This window comes from Sphaerodactylus townsendi, linkage group LG13 (assembly GCF_021028975.2).
Source record: "Sphaerodactylus townsendi isolate TG3544 linkage group LG13, MPM_Stown_v2.3, whole genome shotgun sequence".
Taxonomy (NCBI): Eukaryota; Metazoa; Chordata; class Lepidosauria; order Squamata; family Sphaerodactylidae; genus Sphaerodactylus; species Sphaerodactylus townsendi.
Genome location: NC_059437.1, coordinates 24,927,845 through 24,949,326, shown reverse-complemented (window position 1 = coordinate 24,949,326; position 21,482 = coordinate 24,927,845). Strand labels below are relative to the sequence as shown.

At 45.3% G+C, this 21,482-nt stretch overlaps 1 protein-coding gene and 1 long non-coding RNA gene across 2 annotated transcripts; one reads left to right on the top strand and one right to left on the bottom strand.

Annotated features, from left to right (window-relative positions):
* Positions 1–2,284: 2,284 nt before the first annotated feature.
* Positions 2,285–12,780, bottom strand: IDS (iduronate 2-sulfatase). The gene is made up of 9 exons (XM_048514886.1): positions 12,562–12,780; positions 10,277–10,413; positions 9,560–9,737; positions 9,325–9,413; positions 8,579–8,779; positions 6,557–6,727; positions 5,566–5,692; positions 3,639–3,812; positions 2,285–2,926 (listed from the first exon to the last, which is right to left on the bottom strand). The coding sequence occupies exons 1-9, from the start codon at positions 12,692–12,694 to the stop codon at positions 2,439–2,441; spliced, it is 1,698 nt and encodes a 565-aa protein (XP_048370843.1). The 5' UTR covers positions 12,695–12,780; the 3' UTR covers positions 2,285–2,438.
* Positions 12,781–14,660: 1,880 nt separating this feature from the next.
* Positions 14,661–16,641, top strand: LOC125443030. The gene is made up of 2 exons (XR_007246064.1): positions 14,661–15,259; positions 16,333–16,641. It is a non-coding gene; the product is annotated as an uncharacterized LOC125443030 (long non-coding RNA).
* The last annotated feature ends 4,841 nt before the right edge of the window (positions 16,642–21,482 follow it).

Sequence of the window (21,482 nt, the reverse complement as noted above, 5' to 3'; positions counted from 1 at the left end):
AACTGCACGTGTGTGCTGGCGAGAGCACTATACTGTTATTAATGAAGTCATAACAGCCCCTGCTTCCTCTTCAGTAAACAATCAAGCATTAGGCTTGGGTTTTGACAAGGCCAAACCCAGCTGCTCAGCCTTCCTGGAGCATAAAACTCAAATTAATGGCATCATTTATGTAGTTTGTATTTGTTTAAGGGCTGTTATACACAGAACATTAGTCAGACCAGGGGAGAGGAGCGGCCCTCAGAGAAAACGACACACAGCAAATTTCTGGTAACTGGGAGATCAGTCTATGGGGAAATATAAGAATACTAGCACCAAAGTCCATTTTAATGTTAAATAAAATGGGCTCTAGAAAGTCAGGAGGGAGGGCTGGGCTGGGATCGGCCACCCCCTCCCTTCTTCCCCACCAGGAGTCTGCCCCCACACCAGCATCAGCATCCACCCAAGCGAGACTCACCAAAGGTTGCTGCTTTCCGTCATTCCGGTGGGTCCCCCTTTTTGTTTGGGTTGGGGGGAGGTTTGGAGGGAATGGGGAGGTGGATGCCAGGGCTGGCGGGAAAGCAGCGAGCCTGGCTTTGTGTGGGGGTTGGGAGAGGAGGGGGAAGCGAGAGGGCTGTTGCATGGCTGGTGGGGAGAGTGATGTGGGTGCCAGGGCCAGGGAAGAGTGGCAGGCCTGGCTTGGTCTGAGGCTCAGAAGAGGGCAGTAAGGACATCAGATGGGTGACGGTGGGTCCCCCTTTCTGTTTGGGTTGGGGGAGAGTTAGTAGGGGAATGGGGCGGTGGGTGCAAGGCTGGCAGGAGAGCAGCGGGCCTGGCTTCGTGTGGAGGTTGGGAGAGGGAGGAAGCGGGAGGGCATTATGCAAACAGCAGGAAGGCCAGGAGGGCGATTTGTTGCATTTGTCCCACAGGGCCTGGGTTCATCTGGAGCTGGGAGAGGGCAGGGGTGAAAGCGGGAGGGCTTTTGCTGGGCCGGCATGGAGGGCAGCCTGCCACCATTGCCCCATGCCTACCGCAGCCAGCACGCTCCTAGGTCAAGAGGAAGGTGGGAGGGGGATTGGCTGGTGAACCTTCAACCAATGGATGGAACCTTGCATGCCCATCGGTTGATGGTTCGTCATGGCAGCTGGTGAATCCTCAACGAATGGGCAAGTGGACAGTCCTGAGGCGTTACTGTCATGATACTTTACATATTACTCAATTATGCAAGGTAAGAAGATGGCCACTCACAATTTTTCCACCTTGGACACTTATTCTGTATATCCCTTTAAAAATGTTATATATAGATCTTAATTTTAAAAAAACTTAGCACCTACAGTGCAGTTTAAATATCCCTGATTGCACACATATTACACCCATTTTGCAGGCATAAGCAGAGGCCACGGCCCCAAGCACTGGGGAAGGGGATAAAGGGTATACTTTACTAGTCCAGGGTGATCTGCTCTACAAGGCTCATTACCACAATGTGGCACACCATAAATATAAACAGAAAATATTCTTCCATTATGCATGCAAATCTATGTACCAGTTGGGATCAAGTGGAAAGGGTTATTTGTATAAAGGGAAAGTTTGTATAAAGCCCCCAGACGGACCCAGGCCCTGTGGGACAAGTGGAAAGTTTGTATAAAGATTGGGTGCTTGCAGAGACAGAGGAAAGCAGCTTACAAAAGGCCATCTTGTGAGTTAAGGGTTGATGGGAGAGTCGGACCAGGAGATTTCTCATAGAATAAACTGCCCTTCTCAGCCACTTTCCTTTTGCTGCATGTCGTCCAAGAAGAACCTTTGCTCAAGAAAACGGCAGGAGACTTTCAAAGGAGTAACAAAGTAAGTTGAGGATGCAAAAACAAAGGGGACGGAGATCATTTCTTTATAAATTAAGGATTACATTTGCTGTGAGCCTTTTGCCACCTTCCCCAAAGCCTGAAATCAGGAGAGAAATCCTTGTCCTACGTCCAACTCATTCAGAGACTAGAGTGGCCTCTATGAGGAACAAATCTCTGCAGCAGATGCCCCAGAATTTAAGAATCCCCTCATTCAAACTAGCCTTCCACAGATCAGAATAAACAATTGTTATAGATAGCCTTTAAAAAAGTGATGAACTGATTTTGTGGGTGGATATACCAGTTGTTTTCTTTCTATTTAGGAATCTTTTCTTTAAAAATAAAATATTTTAAGATATTATTTCTACATCACTTTGAAATCTCCTGATAAAAAGTTTTGCTTTTTTTTTTTAAAACACCCCATAAATAACAGGGGACAAGAAGTACTTTTAGGAACAAAAACACAAGAATGCAGGATGTGTTCAAGTTTATTCCATACAAATAGAAAGTGCAATCCAAGAGACCCCAGAAAGCAGACTCTGGGATTATAGTTGTTTTACGTATACCCCAAAACTACATATAAACAAGCAATATACCTGTTATTTTCAGAGGCCAGTCCCAATCTCAGTGCTCCAAGATCCTGCAAAGCTTTTTGACAAAATGGCTGTCTTTTTCGCTTTGGTACATATTATGGTCCTGGTTAGGGTCACTTTCTGCAAAATAAAACTCTCCTGCATGAATGTCATTCCAGTCCACAGAAAAGTTGCTGGGATTGAACCCCAGCCATAGAGTGCACCTGTAGGTATCTGTCCGCATGGAGTATCCCATCACTTTTATATCTTTAAGGAGCGGTAAATCAGAGTTCGGCTGAGGAGTATCACCAGGACGTGGATACTGGCTGAAGGCAACTGGTGGCCTGTGGAACTCGCCTTCACTTCTGCCCTTCTCATGCTCTCCTTTGGTGGGCGGGAAATACTGCACCATGCTTTGCCCCTCAGTGCAGAGAGAGATTTGAAATGAGGTCACAGGGCAAGGAGGGGGAACTCTTAATCCGGCAAGCTCAGCAAGTGTTGGGAACAGAGACACCAACTCAACCATTTCTTTGGGTTTGCCTAGATGGGGAAGGGGAGAGTTATGGAAGAAGTTAAACAAGAGTATGAAGTTGTTAGCAGATCAACTTGTTGAACTTATTTGTGTGGGTAAGTACGTGTGTACGTTAGTGTATTTTTATCCCACCTTTCCTCCAAGGATCTCAAGGTGGCCAATATGCTTCTCCCCTCCTCAACTGCATCTTCACCAATAACGCTACGATGTAGGTTAAGCACAAAATGACTGGCCCAAGGCTATCCATTAGCCATCGCAAGTAGTGATTTAAGCCTAGGTTCCTTTGGTCTAGTCTAACATTCTAATCACTATGCTATGTTGAATTCACTACACTGAGTGGTACAAGCTTTATGGTGGTGACAGAGTGCTTTAGAATACTGTGCTAAAGGGGAAAGACTCATACTGCCTGATAACTGTGCTTTCCCTTCTCAGCCATGACACTCACTGGATAATCTTGAACCAGTCCCCATCCCTCAGCCCGACCAACCTCAAAATACTGGGAACATAAAACAGAAGGAAGCAGAATGTGTGCCTTCCTTGGATAAAGAGGAAGATCAATGATGACAGAGAGATAGATAATTAGAATGAAAAGAGTATTATTCCTGCAAATCTCTCAGCCATCCATCAAAGCAACCTCACCTCTAAACTCTTTGACGACCATCAAAAAGAACCACCATGATAGCAAGCATGCACCTGCTATCCTAAATGTCGGAAATTTACCTTGGGGTAGAGGTGTCGAAACCTGGGTGAAGAGGTCAATAAAAGGGAAGTTTCTGTCTCCTGGGTGAGAAAGAGGAGCTGTCATTCCAGGGACATAGAACATGAGTGGGACCCGAGTTGCAATATCAAAGTTGCTGTATTTGGCCCATTCGCCATGCTCACCCAGCGACCACCCTAGAGGAGATCAAGGATCAATGAAGACAGAGGTCATCACTTCAGTCACAGTCAAACCCACAAACAGTAACAGGTGATCTTTCCATGGACTCAATTTGGAAGCAGGCTCCGTAAAACAAAAGTATTTTCCCCAAAACGTGAAAACAGCTACATATTTTTCAAAACCTAGGCCCCTTCCGCACATGCAGAATAATGCACTTTCAATCCACTTTCAATGCACTTTGCAGCTGTGCAGAATAGCAAAATCCACTTGCAAACAGTTGTGAAAGTGGACTGAAAGTGTGCAGAAGGGGCCCTACTCTAAAATTTGGAATCTTGGATAATGACATTATCAGGAACATCAACTTTCATGGACACAGTTTCCCTAAAGCAGGGGTAGGGAACCTGAGGCTCGAGAGCCGCATGCGGCTCTTCTGCCCTTGCACTGTGGCTCCACAAGCCGAGCCGCCGGCCCATCCATCGTTGGAGCGGGGCGGGTGCTTTCCCGGGGGCCAACGAGGCCGAGCCGCCGGCTTCATCCTTGCCCACCCTGCAGGCAGCAGGGCGGGCACATCCATGCGCTTCTCAGAATGAGCGGAGTAAAAGGTTAAAAAACCCCCAATATATATAGTGTTATCTTTATTTTAAATGTCAAAAATTATTTGCAGCTCCAAGTGTTTTCTTTTCCCGTGGAAAACGGGTCCAAGTGGCTCTTTGAGTGCTAAAGGTTCCCTACCCCTGTCCTAAAGGAACCACCTCTCCCAATGCTAGCAAGGGAAGAAAGAAGGCTATTTAGACATACAGATTGTTTTTACTGCATTTGTTGCCCCAGACCAGAGATATGAGAGGAGCAGGCCAGGAGTTCTCTATGTCAGATTATATTCTGAGTTGCAGAAAACCTGCAAAGGAATGGTGCCGGGTTCAGAATACAATTGGGTGTCATGACCACAGCAAATTCACATTCTGAACCATCCATTCCTTCTAAATTTTAATGGTGTTGCTACCCACGAGTTGCAAAGCAGGTCTTGACATCTTTAAAGCTACCCGTTTCAGATCTCGCTAACACAGATTTACCAACAAGCACTTGTGCAAATGCCTGCAGCAGGAAACTCTTGAAAAGATTAATTCCTTTTTTCTCTTAGGAAAAAAAATGACTAACAAAAGCACTTGTAGGCAGCAGGCTGGGAAAACTGACTGCAAGCTTATTTGTGCTAAAACACTGTTCGCAAAATGCTTTCTAAATATAGTAGTAATGGAAAGAAATAATAATGTAGGGCAATGCTTTCTTGTAGTAATGCTAAATCTGCTTCCACAATTCTCTCCCCCCCCCCTGCCCCACACACACACCTCTTAATTCCAAGGCTTTTCTGCCAAATGCAAAAAGGGTACCACATCAGGGTCCCTGCCTCGAAGGGACTGCAAAATATATGACAGCAGACAAACTGTTGGAAGGATGCCACTCGCCATTAAAAAAACTGTACCCTTGCTTCAAAAATGCCAGGTAAAAGGTATTCTGGGTTACCTTTTCAATATTATCATCACAGTCATGGAGACTAGAAACATGCTTTGTTTTCTAAATGTGAGTACCAAACTCAGCATACAATTCTTCATGCTACTGCAAAACAATCCACATTCTTGCTTGAATGAAAAAATATATAGGTGAGGGATATATCAGCAGCAGATACGATATATGAACCTACAGGTATTAGTACCTAGAGAGAATTCTTTAACAAAATGCAGTAGCCTGGATCATGAGTAGGGTCAGAGTTCTTACCGTGGTCTGAGGTGAACACTACAATTGTGTTACTGGAGAGCCCCATGTCATTCAAGGCATTCAATAGCTTCCCAACTAGCATATCCAAGTATGAGACAGATGCAAAATAGTTCTGCCGAATCTGCCGCTACAAAAGGCATAGGGGGAGGGGGTGAGGGGGGGGATGACAAGTAAATCTTAGTTACTGAAGCTATTTATCAAGGAGCCTGCCAGCATTTCTGGGCTGACGATTTGTTTGCAATTGACGTAGCTGTCCTATTAACAAGAAAAGGCTGGAACATATCCTTCAATATGTCAGAGAACATAACCCTTAAATTTATTCCGGTTATAAAAGGATTAATTTACTGCTGATTGCAGCTGGATGTCAGGGGAAAATCTCCCTGAATAATTCCCAGGGTCTCGATTTTCTTCTTTTGCCCCTCTGGCCTTGGGCAAGAGGTCAGGGAGTTCAGGCTCATCTGTTTATCTAACCAGGTAGCCCCCATGTCCACATGCCCTGAGCCACCAATTCCTTCCTCTACCTGTAGCCTCCCCCCCACACACTGTGCTTATTATTTATTTACTACATATATGCCCTGCTGTTCTTCCAAGGAGCTCAGGGTGCATTAGTCTGCTCTCCTCCCATTTTATCCTCCCAGCAGCCCTTGTGAAGGCCCAAAGTCATCCAGCAAGCTTCCATGACAGACCAGGGTTTTGAACCTGAGGCTGCAGATACTAAGTCCAATGTTTTACCCACAACACACAGCTGCATCCTTGCAACAGACTGTATGGATTCTGTTTCAGCTTCCTGCCGCATTCTTGCACGCTCCCAATCTATTTGATATTAGCACAGGTCAAAGTCAGCAGTGGCATGCAGTGGTAATGCATCAAGTAAACTATGTAAGCTACATAATTTCAGCTATGGGACGCTCTCCTCCTCACTTTCAGATCACAGCCGCATAGTTAACATGCATTTAGCCGGGGTGCCGAAGAAGGGCCCTTACCCGCCTACCTGGAAGTCTTCTGGGATTGGTCCATAAGGGAAGCTGATATTCAGCGCTTGAACATCATCTCTACGCCTGATGTCCATCCAAGGGTTGTATGCCACAGAAGGTAATCCTTTGGGAACATCAGGATCTGGGGCTAGTGTGATGTTTTCCAGGGGGTACAATTCAAGAAATTCCTTGAGTGAAGAAAAATGGGTTCAGTGCAACATCAGGTAAGGCTTGCTATGGCAAAACTTGAATGCGCTGCAGGCGTTAAGAGGTCTTGCTGCTGATTCTTAAAGCCATCGTTCACTGGAGAGGAAACTAATGTCTTGCATATCCTTCTGTCATATCTGACTGCATCAGTTTTATCCTGCACTACATTTTATGTTAATCCTATTTTGCCTCTTTAATGGCTGGGGTGGCCCTCTCTCATTCTGAGTAAACCAATTACTCTTTTTATTAGATCTTCTTTGAAACTGGCTCCCTTTGCAACATTTATTTTTAAACTTTTCCATGAGCCTTTCTGTCCAATCAGGGTCCCAGAGGTCATGCACATGAAAACTTTAAAATATCTGACTAAAAACAATCCTTAACATAATTCAATGAAAACACAAGCCAACAATACCAGAACCAGGGAAGAGGGCCAATAATGGTTATGGTGGATATGCCAAATCAAACAAACAAACAAAAAAATCACTTCCACACCACATATTTCTGCTTGTCACGCATATAAAAGAATTGACTCTACAGGTCCATACGTCAACATGTCTGACAAAGTGAGCCCTAATTCCCAAAAGCTTATGCTGGAATACATTTCATTAGTCTTTCCAGGACCACTGGCCATCTGTTTTCTCTTACATGTACACATGGAAACCCTTCTCCACATCCTAATTCTCTGTTGTAGCTGGGAAGAGAACAGCAGGGGAAAACCAGTTGCTGGGAAGGCATATAAAGGAGGATAAACATAAACATGGAAGACAGCCAGCTATTCTCCCTTCATTGGGTGTGCATTGCCCATCCTTTCCATCTCTCCCTGCCTGCAAAGGGCGAACCTACAGGGTTCTGAACTGGAAAATCCAAGCTGCTGCTGGACTCTAATTCCAACTAAAGGATGTTGTACGTCACATCTGGATGACGTTGACTCCTTGGCCTCCTTTTCTATGGCAAAACAACCTGGCACTCACAAAGTTGAATTCAAACCACCAGGTAACTACCACAGGTGCTTTAGAAGAAGAAGAGTTTGGATTTATACCCCACCTTTCTCTCCTGTAAGGTGACTTACAAGTTCCTTTCTCTTCCTCTCTGCACAACATCATCTGTATGGTGCATGCATGCTTCCCCTGATCAATGATGCTGTCTTCCAAATGCTTGTGAGGTAGGTGGGGCTGAGAGAGTTCTGAGAGAACTGTGACTAGCCCAAAGTCACCCAGCAGGAATGTAGGAGTGTGGAAATAAATCCGGTTCACCAGATAAGCCTCTACCACTCAAGTGGAGGAGTGGGGAATCAAACCTGGTTCTCCACATTAAAATCCACCTGTTCTTAACCACTACACCATGCTGGCTCAACAGAGGAATAATAAATCTCTTGCTCTCACTGAGTATGTATAAATGCTACAAGTTGATTCTCAGCAAAGGACTTTCAAGGCAAATGAAAAGCAGAGTTGCTTTGCCATTGCCTTCCTCTGCAGGGTCTTACTTGGTATTCTCCAATCCAAGTACTGACCCTGCTTAGCTCCTGAGATCTGATGAGATTGGGTTATACTGTGCTGCCTTCCTTCAGAACGCCTTCCTAGAATTGCACAAACAGAAGGGAGATGAAGGTCCTGACAGGCCACAGTTCACAGCAGTCTAGAGTTCAGTTTTGTGGGTAACTTCCTTGTGGCAAGTTTAGCATTCATCTGGCTCAGGACAGGGCTAGTTTGGTTCTTAATGGCTGAGGTCGCCAAAGCCAAGGAACCCACACTCACATCCCCCACTCAATTCTCTTTTCTGGTTTGTTGGCCTTCAAGTGAAACAGAACCCCTAGTATCAGACAGCGTTCTCACCTGAGGGTACCTGAATGGGATGTGCGGTTTGTGATATCCCACAGCAAGGAAGAATTTGCTGTTCTTTTCTTTCACCATCTTCAATAAACGGATTGCTTCCTCGGTGCTCTGGATATCTGGCAAGGTACCCTCAGGCATCTCAGCAACATCCACAGGGCACAGAAGGTTGGCATGAAGTTGTCCATCTTTCCCTCTGCAAACCTTAAGAAATTAAAAGTTGCAATGATGGCACAGGAAAAAAAAGTATAATTGAAGGGATGCTAGTTGCATTTGGACAGGAACCCTGTCGTGTAGGAGCATATGAAAGAGATTCTCTGTGCCTCAAACTTGGAGAATCACTTCCTGTCACAGGACCAGTGTTGAGTTAGATTGGCTGGCAGTTCAATTTGATATGAATCACATATTAAATTGAACAGCCAGCTGATCTAACTCAACACTGGTCCTGTGACAGGAAGTGATTCTCCAAGTCTGAGGCACAGAGAAAGATTTTTCCCAGAGACCTGTTAACTGGAGGTGCCTGGGAACTTGGGACCTTCTATATGCAAAGTGTGGAGCTATGCCTCTTCCCCAAAAGCACTGCTCTCGACTCTCCTCCTGCAACACGGTGGGAACTAATAACATTCTCCTCTACAAGCAACAGTCCTACTCAAAACAGCACCCACCTGAATACCCTGTGGTACAGTCCCCTCACCCTACCAACATCCTATTCCACTCCTATTTTAGACAGAAATAAAGTGTCCACTTACTTTCGTGTTTTCATATTTTTCAGAGGACGGATGAAAAGGTGGAACAGACCAACTGTATGGATAGTCATCACTATGATTGGATGAAACCCCTGGGGGGAAACACAGCAGAGAAGAAACTGCAGGCTGATGTTCAACCTCAGATGAGGTATTCTCCTAGCAATAGCGGAGCCATCTCACTTTCAGAAAAGTTGTTGCCAACAGATCCCATAGTGCTGTGATCCTATCTAGAGCTTACCAGGGTGAAACACCTTCCCTACGGACATGGTTATGTAACCATTTTCCTTGAAGTACTGGGGAAGCGTAGAATAATTCCCCACATGTGCCCGCCAGTAAGAATGAAAGTCATAGAGTCTGGTGGTATCTGGCCTGCGCCCCGTGAGAAATGATACTCTGCTGGGAGCACATACTGCTTGCTGGAAAAGAAGAGGGGAGAGAAGAACGCATTCTTGAGCTGTTACAGTCAAGTCAACTCAGTTCTCAAGGAATCTGAAGAATAGTCATGTAAAAATCTCTGAAGTTCTCCTCCCTCCATCAAATCCACCCACCTGAAGTCAACAGAGGCTGCCCAAATGCAAGTCATGAAAACAACAGTCCTCTTTGTAATATGTCCCCAGTATTTGGTTTTCAGTTAGACTGCTTCTGAACACAGAGGTTCCATTTATGGTCAAGAGCCACTGGCAGACCTATCTTCCATGAATTTCTGTACCCCCTTTAAAAAGCAATTGTACAAATTTCGGTTGGATGCACAATATGGATAACTGAAAGAACTCGTAGCATTCTCCAGAAGACAAATGAGATATTGTCAATATGCAAAGATGTGCAATGTGAGTGTGGAAAAATATCAGAAAGCACACAAACAGTGCTTTTTTTGCAGTCAACTAATTACAATAAATAATACTTATAAGAAATCACAGAACAGAAGAGTTCAGCAATCCTTAATTCTATCACTTACTTGTGCAAAAGCATTTTGGAACACAACACTTTGCAAGGCCAGCTGGTCAATGTTTGGGGATTTCACAACAAGGTCTCCGTAACAGCCCAAAACAGGACGGAGGTCATCAGAAACAATGAAGAGCACGTTCATAGAATCTAAAGACAAGTTAAAGGAGTTTGCTTCAGCTCCATTTATCAGCACTAGCTTAGAACAATGTACAGACTAGAACTTCTCTGCAGCTAAATTTAACTTCTTGACCTTACTACAAGCAGACCACAAAGAACACCAACAGTTTAAAGGAGGAACGCCATCCAACTAACTTATTTAAAGCTCCATTATTGTTGAAATAAACTGCATTGTTAGGAGGCAATGTGTTCAGTTGACAAGGGCAAAATCTTGCTATGACAATCATTTGGTCTGATCTTATTGTATGTCCAGTCTTGTGCAGAGATTATAACCAGAAGGGAAAGAAATAGTGAGCAGGTTACCGTAAGAAACTCATCTTGGTCCAGCTGTATATGTTTTTTTGTTTTTTGTTTTTTATAAAAAGGAGTTATCCTTTTTTATTATTAAGTTTCATTTTTGCACTTTGTTACTTTGTTAACATACATAAGTAATAGCATCAACAACAAACAATATATAATAAAGTAATCAATCTGATATATATCTAGGTATATGTTTTGAAGCAACAAGCCTAGATATTCATGGTTTCCTTTCATTTTCAAATGAAAGCATTAACATCATATTTCAATTATTTTTTCTGTAAACTACCTCAAGTAATTTTGTGAATAGATGGCTAGAAATTTTATACATAAATGTGTTTAAAATTGGCTCATTTTATAGCGATTTAAAATGCTGACTGCAACTGTGAACTGGGAGGGGGGTTAAAGTAAAGAAATTAGCTTGCTTTCTAAAATACAGAGCTTTGTGGCACTTTGTGACAACTTTTTTTTGAGAGACAGAACGCTTGTGTTGTCAATTGCAAAAAATGCATCAGACAAGGTGGGATCTTGCTCTGGAAAGATCAAATGCCACTGTGCTATTTTTGGGCACCACAGACTAATTTTGCAGCTTTCTGTGATGTTGTGGAACATTATTTAGGCAAGGCTGCAATCACCTGTTGCATAGACAGTTTCTAACAGGTATATGGCATCCTACACAGCTGTGAATCTGAACAAACACCCACATTCTCCTCTTCCAGGTCCCCACCAAATCCAAAGTGTGTAGTACCCCACTTCTTCATGCTCCAACCCTCATGTGGAAACAGTGCATGCAGGTTTATCACATGCCCCTTCTTCTCAAGCAACAGATCTTTGCCCAGCTCCACCTGTTAGTACCTGAATCTCCCAACTTATGCTCTGCAAATCCTGAGAAGGCGTCTCCCTCCAGATACCAGTCTTTTACACAGAACCGATAAGTGGGGGGGAAGTAGCAAGGCAAGGTTCCGTGGGGACCCATTCATTCATTCATTCATTCATTCATTCATTCATTCATTCATTCATTCATTCATCCATGCATGCATGCATACATACATACATTTCTATCCTGCCTTTCTGTGCAGTTCAAGGAGTCCAGAAAGTCACGGTTTTTGTCCTCATATGAGGTTTTAGCATGGGAATCGTCTGGATTTCTGCAGGCCGGTCTTGATAAGAACATCAGCCCAGCGGTGCACGTAGACCAGCAAACTATTTCAGTGGCCAGCCTGGTGCCCAGGAGGTCCAACTGCGGGCTACAAAAGCCAAAGCCTTGCCCTAGGGTTGCCAGCTCCAGGCTGGGAAATACCTGGAGATTTTGGGGATGGAGCTGAGGAGGGCAGGTTTGGGGAGAGGAAGATCATCAACGGGGCATGATGCCATAAAGTCCCCCTTCAAAAGCAGTCATTTTCTCCAAGTGAACTGATCTCCCTCAACTGAAGATTAGCTGTAAACCCAGGAGGTTTGCCGGTTAAAGACCAAAACAACCCAGGAGATCTCCAGCCACTGCCTGGACACTGGCAACCCTACTTTCCCTTGATGCTGCATCCTAGCCCTGGTATCAGAGGGCTATAAAGTGCATCTGGAGGGATTCAGCATGGGCGTGTGCTGTGCATCCACCTCCAACTCTCAGACCTTTCTTCTCCAAAAGCTCCCCCGACCACACTTGCTGCACTTCGTGAAGTTACACAGGCAACAGATCTCTTTGCGCTTCCCAGGAAACACGAGATTCCTCCCTCCACCCACTTCACTGCGCCTGCAAAAAGCCCCCCAACTTCCTCCACTCCCCCAGGCGGGGCCGCCCTCCGCAAGCCTCGCCCCCAGCAGTACCTCCGGGCGGACGACGGACTCCTCTCGTCCCGTCTGCAGCAGCAGCCCCCGAGCTCGGCAAGACCCCGGCCGCGCAAAGCAGCCCCGCAAGCAGAAATGCAGCAGCGGGACGCAGTCGCCGCTGCAGCCCCATCGCCGGGGCCTCGGGAGAGCCGCTGCGCTGCGCGGTGACCTCTCCGCAGGAGCGGGTGGGGGACCTCGGCCAAACCGGGCAGGCAGGCCCGGAGGAGGAGGAGGAGGAGGAAGCGGCACCGGGCTCCGCCTCCCGGAGGTGGTTCTGGAGGACACAGAGGAGGCGGCGCTGCCGAAATGCCTCCCTGATTATGAGCCGTCGAGGGTCGCCAGGCTGAGCCGCTATTCGAGGAGGCGCAAGCTAGGCGGGTGGGGTCGGGCTAGTATTTGGATGGGAGACCCAGAGGAAGTTCAGGGTCGTTGCACATGCACAGAGCAAAGCAATGGCAAACCACCTCTGGGCAACCCCAGAAGGGGTCGCCATAAGTCCGCTACGACTTGGTGAGACTTGACACGGTGCGGGAGGAGCTGGATACACGTGGAGCTGCCTGACCCTGACTCCCACCCTCGGATGGTCTATCCTGGCTTGGCAGTGGCTCTGGGTACACTCTTTCCCCCACCCGACTTGTTTGCTGCCCCTTTTTAAGGTAGAAATGCTGAGGATCGAACTCGGAACCTTCTGCTTCGGAACAGATCCTCTGCCACAGATCTGGGACAAATGGAGGGTAAGCACTGTTATGGGTTCATTTAAAAGTCTGTCACTGGATTGTATTCATGTATGTTATGACTCTTATAATGCAATGTCTGCAAACTTTGTTGTCTTTTCAGATGCCGCTGAACTGCCCTGTCCTTTCGCTGGTATAAAGTTGCAAGGGTCCCCACCAGCGACTGGCTACTTTAAAGGAAGTCCCGTGATATTCAGCTGCACTATGTAGTGGTCTAAATGGTTTTATGATTTCTCATCATACATAGAAATGTATTTTTTTTGTTTTGCTTTTTAAGAAAGAAAAAGTCCCACGGTTTCTCAGGGTTTGTGCAAAGCTAACATTTCTGTAAAGCTTGATGTTTGGCAGGAAGGCCAGCGTCTGAAACATCGCAGAAGGGTAGCTGTGTTTGCCTGTTGCAGCAAAAACACATGCAAGTTTTGTGGCACCTTGGAGACTAGCAGAACGTCACTCCAGCATGAACTCGGGCAGACTAGAGCCAACTTCTTCAGATTCAGTGTGTGATTCTTCACTACGCCATCACTATATGTTGGAAGTACAGGAAAAAATACAACAAACAGCAGTATAAAGGGGCCAGGAAATACAAGAAGTACAAGGTGAAATGTAATTGGGTAAAATTCTGATCTAAGCAAGATCTTCGAACTGAGACCATTCGCCATATCGTTGTGCTAAGCTAGCTGACATTTTTAATATGTGGGGAGCCCTGGGTTTGCCTTAAATAGGTGATATCCGTAATGAGAGCCAGCGTAGTGTAGTCATTTAGAGCAGGTGGACTCTAATCTGGAAAACAGGGTTTGATGCCCACCCCTCCACATGAGAGGTGGACTCTTATCTGGTGAACCAGATTTGTTTCTTCACCCTACATTTCTGCTGGGTGTCCTTGAGCTAGTCACAGTTCTCCAGAACTCTCTCAGCCCCACCTACCTCACACGGTGCCTATTGTGGGAAGAGGAAGGGAAAGGAGTTTGTAAGCCCCTTTGAGCAGTGGTGGGATTCAGCTAGAACTGGTTGTTAAAATGGTGTTTGTAAACAACCATTTATTACTGGTTGTGGTGGGTTTTCTGGGCTGTGGGGCCGTAGTGCAGTGGATCTTGTTCCTAATGTTACACCTGGCATCTTCAGAGGTGTATCACAGCAGGAAGTCCCTCTGTGATACACCTCTGAAGATGCCCTCTGCGATACACCTCTGAAGATGCCAGCCACAGATGCAGGCAAAACGTTAGGAACAAGATCCACCAGACCACAGCCACACAGCCCGGAAAACCCTCCAGAAGCAGTTGAATCCAGCCATGAAAACCTTCAACAACCAGTTATTAAATTATTTTAATCCCACCACCGGAACCGGTTGTTAAATTATTTGAATCCCACCACTGCCTTTGAGAGGAGGGGGTATAAATCCAACCTCTTCTTCTTAATGAGTGCTAAATCTCAAGCTTCTCTCCCCCCCTGCCCCGCCCTCCAATGGCTTGAATAAAAAATGTATGTTTTTCATTCATTGCCCTGAATCCAGAGCACTGAATGGGAGATGAAGAGAGGCTGCATTCCCACCTCCTGCCTATCAGGAAAAGGATAAAGGGTCTTAACATGCCTTCCCAAAGACTTCTGCCTTTTTCTGCCTAAAGGGTCACATATTCCAGAAGAGGAAGTTTATGAGAGAATTTTGAAATGCCCCGTTATTCTTTTTCAGTTTTATTTGTTTTCCTTGGGGTTTAAGAATACCCAAATATATGATTCTCTTACAAGGATTGACCACCAGGTGGCACTCATAGCCCAATAACAGTCTCTCTATGTACTGATTGGTCTATTGAATTTAATTGCGGGTTTGGAGCCTTGGGAGACAACTGATTTGCTTCCAAAAATACCAGGTCATGAGCCTGATCTGCAGCTCTCTTTTCTCAGGAGACTGAAACGAGACTTCACACGATGATCTGAACGATTAGAACATGCTGCTCCCATTAAAGGTGATGAAGGCTCACGTGACACCTGATATTTTAATGGGGATGTTTTAATGCTGCATTTTGTAGCATTTCAGTGGGGATGTTTTCATGTTGTAGATCTTGCATATAGGCAGGGTATAAATTTAAAAAGTAAGCAAATGAATTAAACGATAGGACATGTTGGAGGAGACTGATTCGTAGGGTCACTATGAGCCAGAAGCGACTTGAGGGTACTTATCACACACACATATGAATTCCAACTCAACCGTTTCATGCTTGGATCTCTGTAGTGATTATTGCAATTTAGAGAGACATCTTTATAGGAACATAGAGGATGGGAATTGGCAGGAGATCACTGCTGGCTAGGAGGGAGGAACAGCAAGCAGGAGGCCTTAGAGAGCAGTCAGCGAAGCTAGGAAATACTGTGTTAGTTTGGCAGTGAACTGTTGTGTCCCTCATATGACTGAACCTAACTTCTACAGAGTCAGAAGTGGAATGTCAAGCAGGCATTAGGAGCAGAAGTAGGAGCAGCTGAATACTGGGGAGAAGAAGAGCTCCATCCAAGGGTTTGAGGCTCGGTTGCAAACCAGCAGCAGAAAGTTTTTGCAGCTGCCTCTTGATTTTTTAAAATTGTTGTTAAAATAAGGCTCCGCTGTTGGATTTCCACAGTGACTCAAATGGTTCCTCACTGGGTTTGTGAGGATTTCTGTTCTTAAAGCCTGTGCTAAGTTGAATCCAAACAGCTTTTCTGCTGGGAAAAAGGGAGATGGAGATGCCCTTTGACCACCAAAAGGCGATGCAGGGGATCAAGGGAATGGCATGGACAAAAACCATGTAGGATTGAAGTAAGGAAGGAAAGCATGTGAGATCTAGCCAGTATAAATACCACAAGCACATTGCTGGCACATGATAGCATGTTGAGTCATGAATGACCGGTGAGGTTACAGCTGGAGTTGGGCTGAATAACAGTGTCATTCAAGCAGACATGCAAACAATGTTGGCCTGGCATTCTCTGAGTAGGACCCAGGAAATGGGATGAAGACATATTTTTCACCTCTTCAAAAGGGTCCTAATAATATATAATTTGTCATTCTCAGGCTAAGCTTCAAGATGGCGACCAAATGGCAGCACCTCCCACGGTTTTGGGCTATTTCTTTTTATTAGGTTATTTATTCTCATTTTTTGAGAAATAGCTGAACACTTTATCTTAACTTGGCCCTGTAGAGGAGATAAATATTTTGAATCCTGATCTGGCAAGCTGCGTGATTTAGGTGTCTTCAAAGGCCGTCTCTCCCACAGCCTTTCAGCGTATGAGAATGATGAGAATTTTGCTGCTTCAAGGGCCCTCATTTTTGTATGAGGTGTATTCCTTCAATAACAATAAAACTGTCTACACATCTGCTTGATATTTGACTGTACTAACAGTGCCATCTTAAGCAAAGTTGCATCCTTCCAAGCTGATTGGCTTCAGCAGATTTAGAGGGAAGTCATTTTGCTAAAGGTTGCACTGCAAGTGTTTCAAGTGTGCATCATTGTGGGGGAATTGCGGGAGGGATGGATCACAGGTTTCATAATGTAGTCCTAATAAGAAAGTAATATTTTGAAGGTAGACAGTTCCTTAGACCTGTACTATAGGAAAATATCAACTTCCCTGAGTTAAGAAGAGGACATCAAGCGAGGCCCTTAAGTAAGTCACCTAGTGGGTGGGGCAGATCAGACCATGCTTGTGAGATAGACCAACATGCATTGGGGAGAGGGGCAGTTAGAAGAAGAACCAGTGTTTCTGCTTTAACTCTGAACCCTTAGTTCAAAAGATATAAAAAGAGACGTTGGCATGCCTCTACCTCAACCCTTACAATGGCACAGAAGTTCTGTTTTATTATATTTCTAATTTTAGAGGTCCCCTCTTTATGTTAATTAGTATTCCAAAAGTTATCTCTTAAAGGGGAACTGCAGGATCTAAAGCCGTATTCCCTAGCCCAGGGGTAGGGAACCTGCGGCTCTCCAGATGTTCAGGAACTACAATTCCCATCAGCCTCTGTCAGCATGGCCAATTGGCCATGCTGGTAAAGCTGATGGGGCTAGTTCCCTATTTATCTGGCTGGAATTCCTTCTAATGAGTCAGGATCCAAAAGTGGGTCATGAAGCCTCTGAAAATGAGTCATGAGCAAGCCCCCCCCCCCCCACCATCTCACTGGCTACCCCTGTCTTTTCCATTGCCCTCTCCTGTATTTAAGAAACCAAATCTGACCCTTCACTGCACATCCAAAGGTCATAATCTGCCTAGAATGCCAACAAATCTTGGGTCAGCCCTAGATAGGTCACCGTACCAAGTAAATTTGGACTTGTGGGTCACCATGCTGAAAAGATTGGGGACCACTGGTCTAAATAACATATGTGTACTGGAGAACAGCTACACCGTAAACCTATATCAATGTCAGACCAGTTTGATTGTCATGACTTCTCCCAAAGCATCTTGGGAGTTGTAGCTACTTTAACAGAACCCGTGACATTTTGATGAAACCCCTAAGCATGTTAATTCTGTTTTAAGAACCTTCCTACCTGCCTCTCACAGCATTGTAGCTCCCTGGGGAGGGTAAATGATTATTTATATTTAATGGGTTGATATATGACACTTTGCCATTGCATTCAAGACGTTATCAATTAAAATAGCAGTCTACAACTGTTAAAGCAGTTTAAGTCCAGAAGGCTGCTAGGTCACTGGTGACACAAGAGACAAAAGGCAGGGTCATGTAGGAAGGGAAATTATAAAAATGAAAGCCAATGTGCAGCCTGGAATTAACAACCAGAGAATGTGCAGCCTTGTAGGACACAGCTGAGTGCTCAGAGAGAAGCTGCGGAGTGGCCTCCCATATTTGGGGAAAGTGCAATTCCCTCCGTCCCTCTTGTTTGTGATATCCATGATAAATGAAGAACCAGTGGAGGGCGGTGGAGTTTTAGCAGATGGAAATTCAGCTTCGCTTTAATTCACCCGGGCTTCTCAAGGTTCTCACAATTACATTCCTCCAGGAGAGGGAATGTTTAATGCCCTTCTGACAATTGCTGCTTCTTCATGCACTTGGCAGCCTTGGGGAATCAGGAGATCAACCATGCACATTAGAATTATTTACACAATCTGTCTTGAAGGCATCCTCCACTTTAATCCTGGAGCTTCCGCCCACCCCTTAAACACCGTGCAACAGCCAGTTAACATTTACATGATCTGTTTTAAGTGCAGGTTTGCCTTTCTGAATCTCTTTGTAGTATGAACATAAGAACATAAGAACTAGCCTGCTGGATCAGACCAGAGTCCATCTAGTCCAGCTCTCTGCTACTCGCAGTGGCCCACCAGGTGCCTTTGGGAGCTCACATGCAGGATGTGAAAGCAATGGCCTTCTGCGGCTGTTGCTCCCGAGCACCTGGTCTGTTAAGGCATTTGCAATCTCAGATCAAAGAGGATCCAGATTGGTATATATATATATATATATTTCCTGATTGTATTACTGAAATACTGCAAGACCTGAGCAAAGCTGTTAACGATAGGGCATTGTGGAAGTCATAAGGTCACCATGAGTCGGAAGTGACTTGATGGCACCCAACACACACTTTACTGACAGCTTTATTGACTGTGTAATAAAGCTGAGGGCTGGCATCAGCATAGCCTGGTGTGGGGTCACTGCCTCTCACCACCCACACTCCCATGCGGCCCAGTAGTGCTGGGGAAGGGGCAGTAATACTGTGGCAGTGACAGTCATACTTGCCCGCTCACACAATTGCACAGTCACTGGAAAGGCTGGGAAATGAGCACTTGAGTGGGGGAAAGCTGCATGGGTGGGCACAGAGGTGCCAATATGGGGCACAGTGGCAGGAACAGGGCCCTGGAACTGGCCTCAATAATCTTCCTATGAGATGAAAGCCAGTGATGCAAAGTAGTTTGGAGAATGAGCTGGGAGGACCCTGTTTCACATCGTGCCTCACCTCTGACCTTCCTTCATTAAGCCATTTTTCCTCAGCCTTAGTTCTCCCATCTGCGATACTGGGGGTGGTTGTACCTATTAAGACTGATGACTGCTTTACTCATGAGGAAAACTGTGGTGTGCTGGTTAAGGTGTTGAGCTAGGACCGGGGAAACCCAGTTTCAAATCCCCATTTGTGCCATGGAAGTTTGCTGGGTGACCTTGAGCCAGTCACACACTCTCAACCCTGACCCTGGCTAGTTATTTGGATAGGAGATCTGCAAGGTATACCAGGGACCTGACGTGGAGGCAGGCTATGGCAAACTATTTCCAAACATCTCTTGCCTTGAAAACACTACAAGGCTGGCAGAGGTCAGCTGTGACTTGATGGCAAAAAATGCAGCCAATGGATAAGACTGACATCTGCCAATCTTTCTCTGTGGTGGCGCCCACCTTGTGGAATAGCCTACCAGACAAGGTCAAGAAGCCTCCCATGCTTTTACTGTTTCACAACATGTGTAAAATGGGATTGTTCATTTCTGTAAAGGGGATGGGCCTGTGGCAAGGTCTGCAAAATCTTAGGCAATTCATACTGTTGTTCACTGTATATTTCGCACTGTTTGAAACGTGTCATTCTAAACTTGGAACCTGGATTCTTTGCAGAGTTTGTTGTTTGTATAATACTATCCCTTCTGCTTCTTTTTAAATTGTATTCTGCTGTTTTTATTGCACTGGATTGGATCCAGCCCGCTTTTCCTTTGATGAAAAAGGCTGTGTTGGCTCCATAGACCGCAAAAAGGTTGCGCCGGAGACCATGCGGCCTGCATGGCCAAAACCAATGTGGGAAGAAGGCTATGCTAAGGAGGCAAATTGGCTGTTAAGGAGTGAAGAAGCTGGATGGACTCAAGCCATGTTTTTAAACTGACTAATCTGCCCTATGCAGAGGCGGAGTGGGGGGAAACTGCACCCGAGGCGCGTGTGTGCCCTGTGCCCCTGCCGTGTTCACCCCAGCCCCGCCACAAAACGTCCCTGGAACACCATGCCCCTGCCACACCTCCTTGACAGCCCAGCCACGCCTCCGCCGCTACTCCACCTGGGGCATCGTGCCCTCCCCCACTCCGTGAGCACTACGCCACTGGCCCTGTGTTTGAAAGGCAGACTATAAATAAAGAAAATATAGAGGCAAGGTACATGAAACATTTTGAAGACTGGAAAGTGCTGACCTAATGCTTATTTTCGGTCTGTTTTGAGGATAAAATAGATGAGAACGATATTGTAAGCTGCTTTGGTTTCCCAATTAGGAAGAAAAGTGGGGTATACATTTTAAAAAAATAACATCTAGGCATGACAAAACTCTGCATTCTCAGATTATGCTATGTGGTCCAAACAACAGACCAGTGGTTGAAAGAATACTTGGCTACACAAACTGATTTCTCCATAAATAGCTGGACTCCACGGTAAGGTTGGCACCATTCAGAGTTTTGCTATTACAAAGCATAGGAAGATGTTACATTGAATACAGAATATCTCTGTGTTCCAGAATTATCACTACTGCATTATGTGACAATGGTGCATCTGAGTTTGCATGAATTTGTTCCGCATTCCATTACAGCCGCATATTTCGTGTGTGCTCAGCACTGGAAAAAATGTGCAGCCCCATACTTGAAGGGAAAGGATTAAGCAATTTCAAGTATTGTGTAACCTGTTACAGTTGACTTGTCTTTTGCTGCCTAAAAGTGAAGAGAATTCAAATATGTGAAAAACAGTTTTATGTTCCAAATTATGCTCCAAAAGTCTGAATATCAATTAACTGACATAGTGGGTATGGTGTTTCATAATGCATTTTTATAGTATGATGTTTATAATATTTATAGTTTGTAAAATGTGATTATAATAAAAATAAAGGAAGGGACATCATAAGAACATAAGAACGTAAGAACAAGCCAGCTGGATCAGACCAAAGTCCATCTAGTCCAGCTCTCTGCTACTCGCAGTGGCCCACCAGGTGCCTTTGGGAGCTCACATGCAGGAGGTGAAAGCAATGGCCTTCTGCGGCTGTTGCTCCCGATCACCTGGTCTGTTAAGGCATTTGCAATCTCAGATCAAGGAGGATCAAGATTGGTAGCCACAAATCAACTTCTCCTCCATAAATCTGTCCAAGCCCCTTTTAAAGCTATCCAGGTTAGTGGCCATCACCACCTCCTGTGGCAGCATATTCCAAACACCAATCACACGTTGCGTGAAGAAGTGTTTCCTTTTATTAGTCCTAATTCTTCCCCCCAGCATTTTCA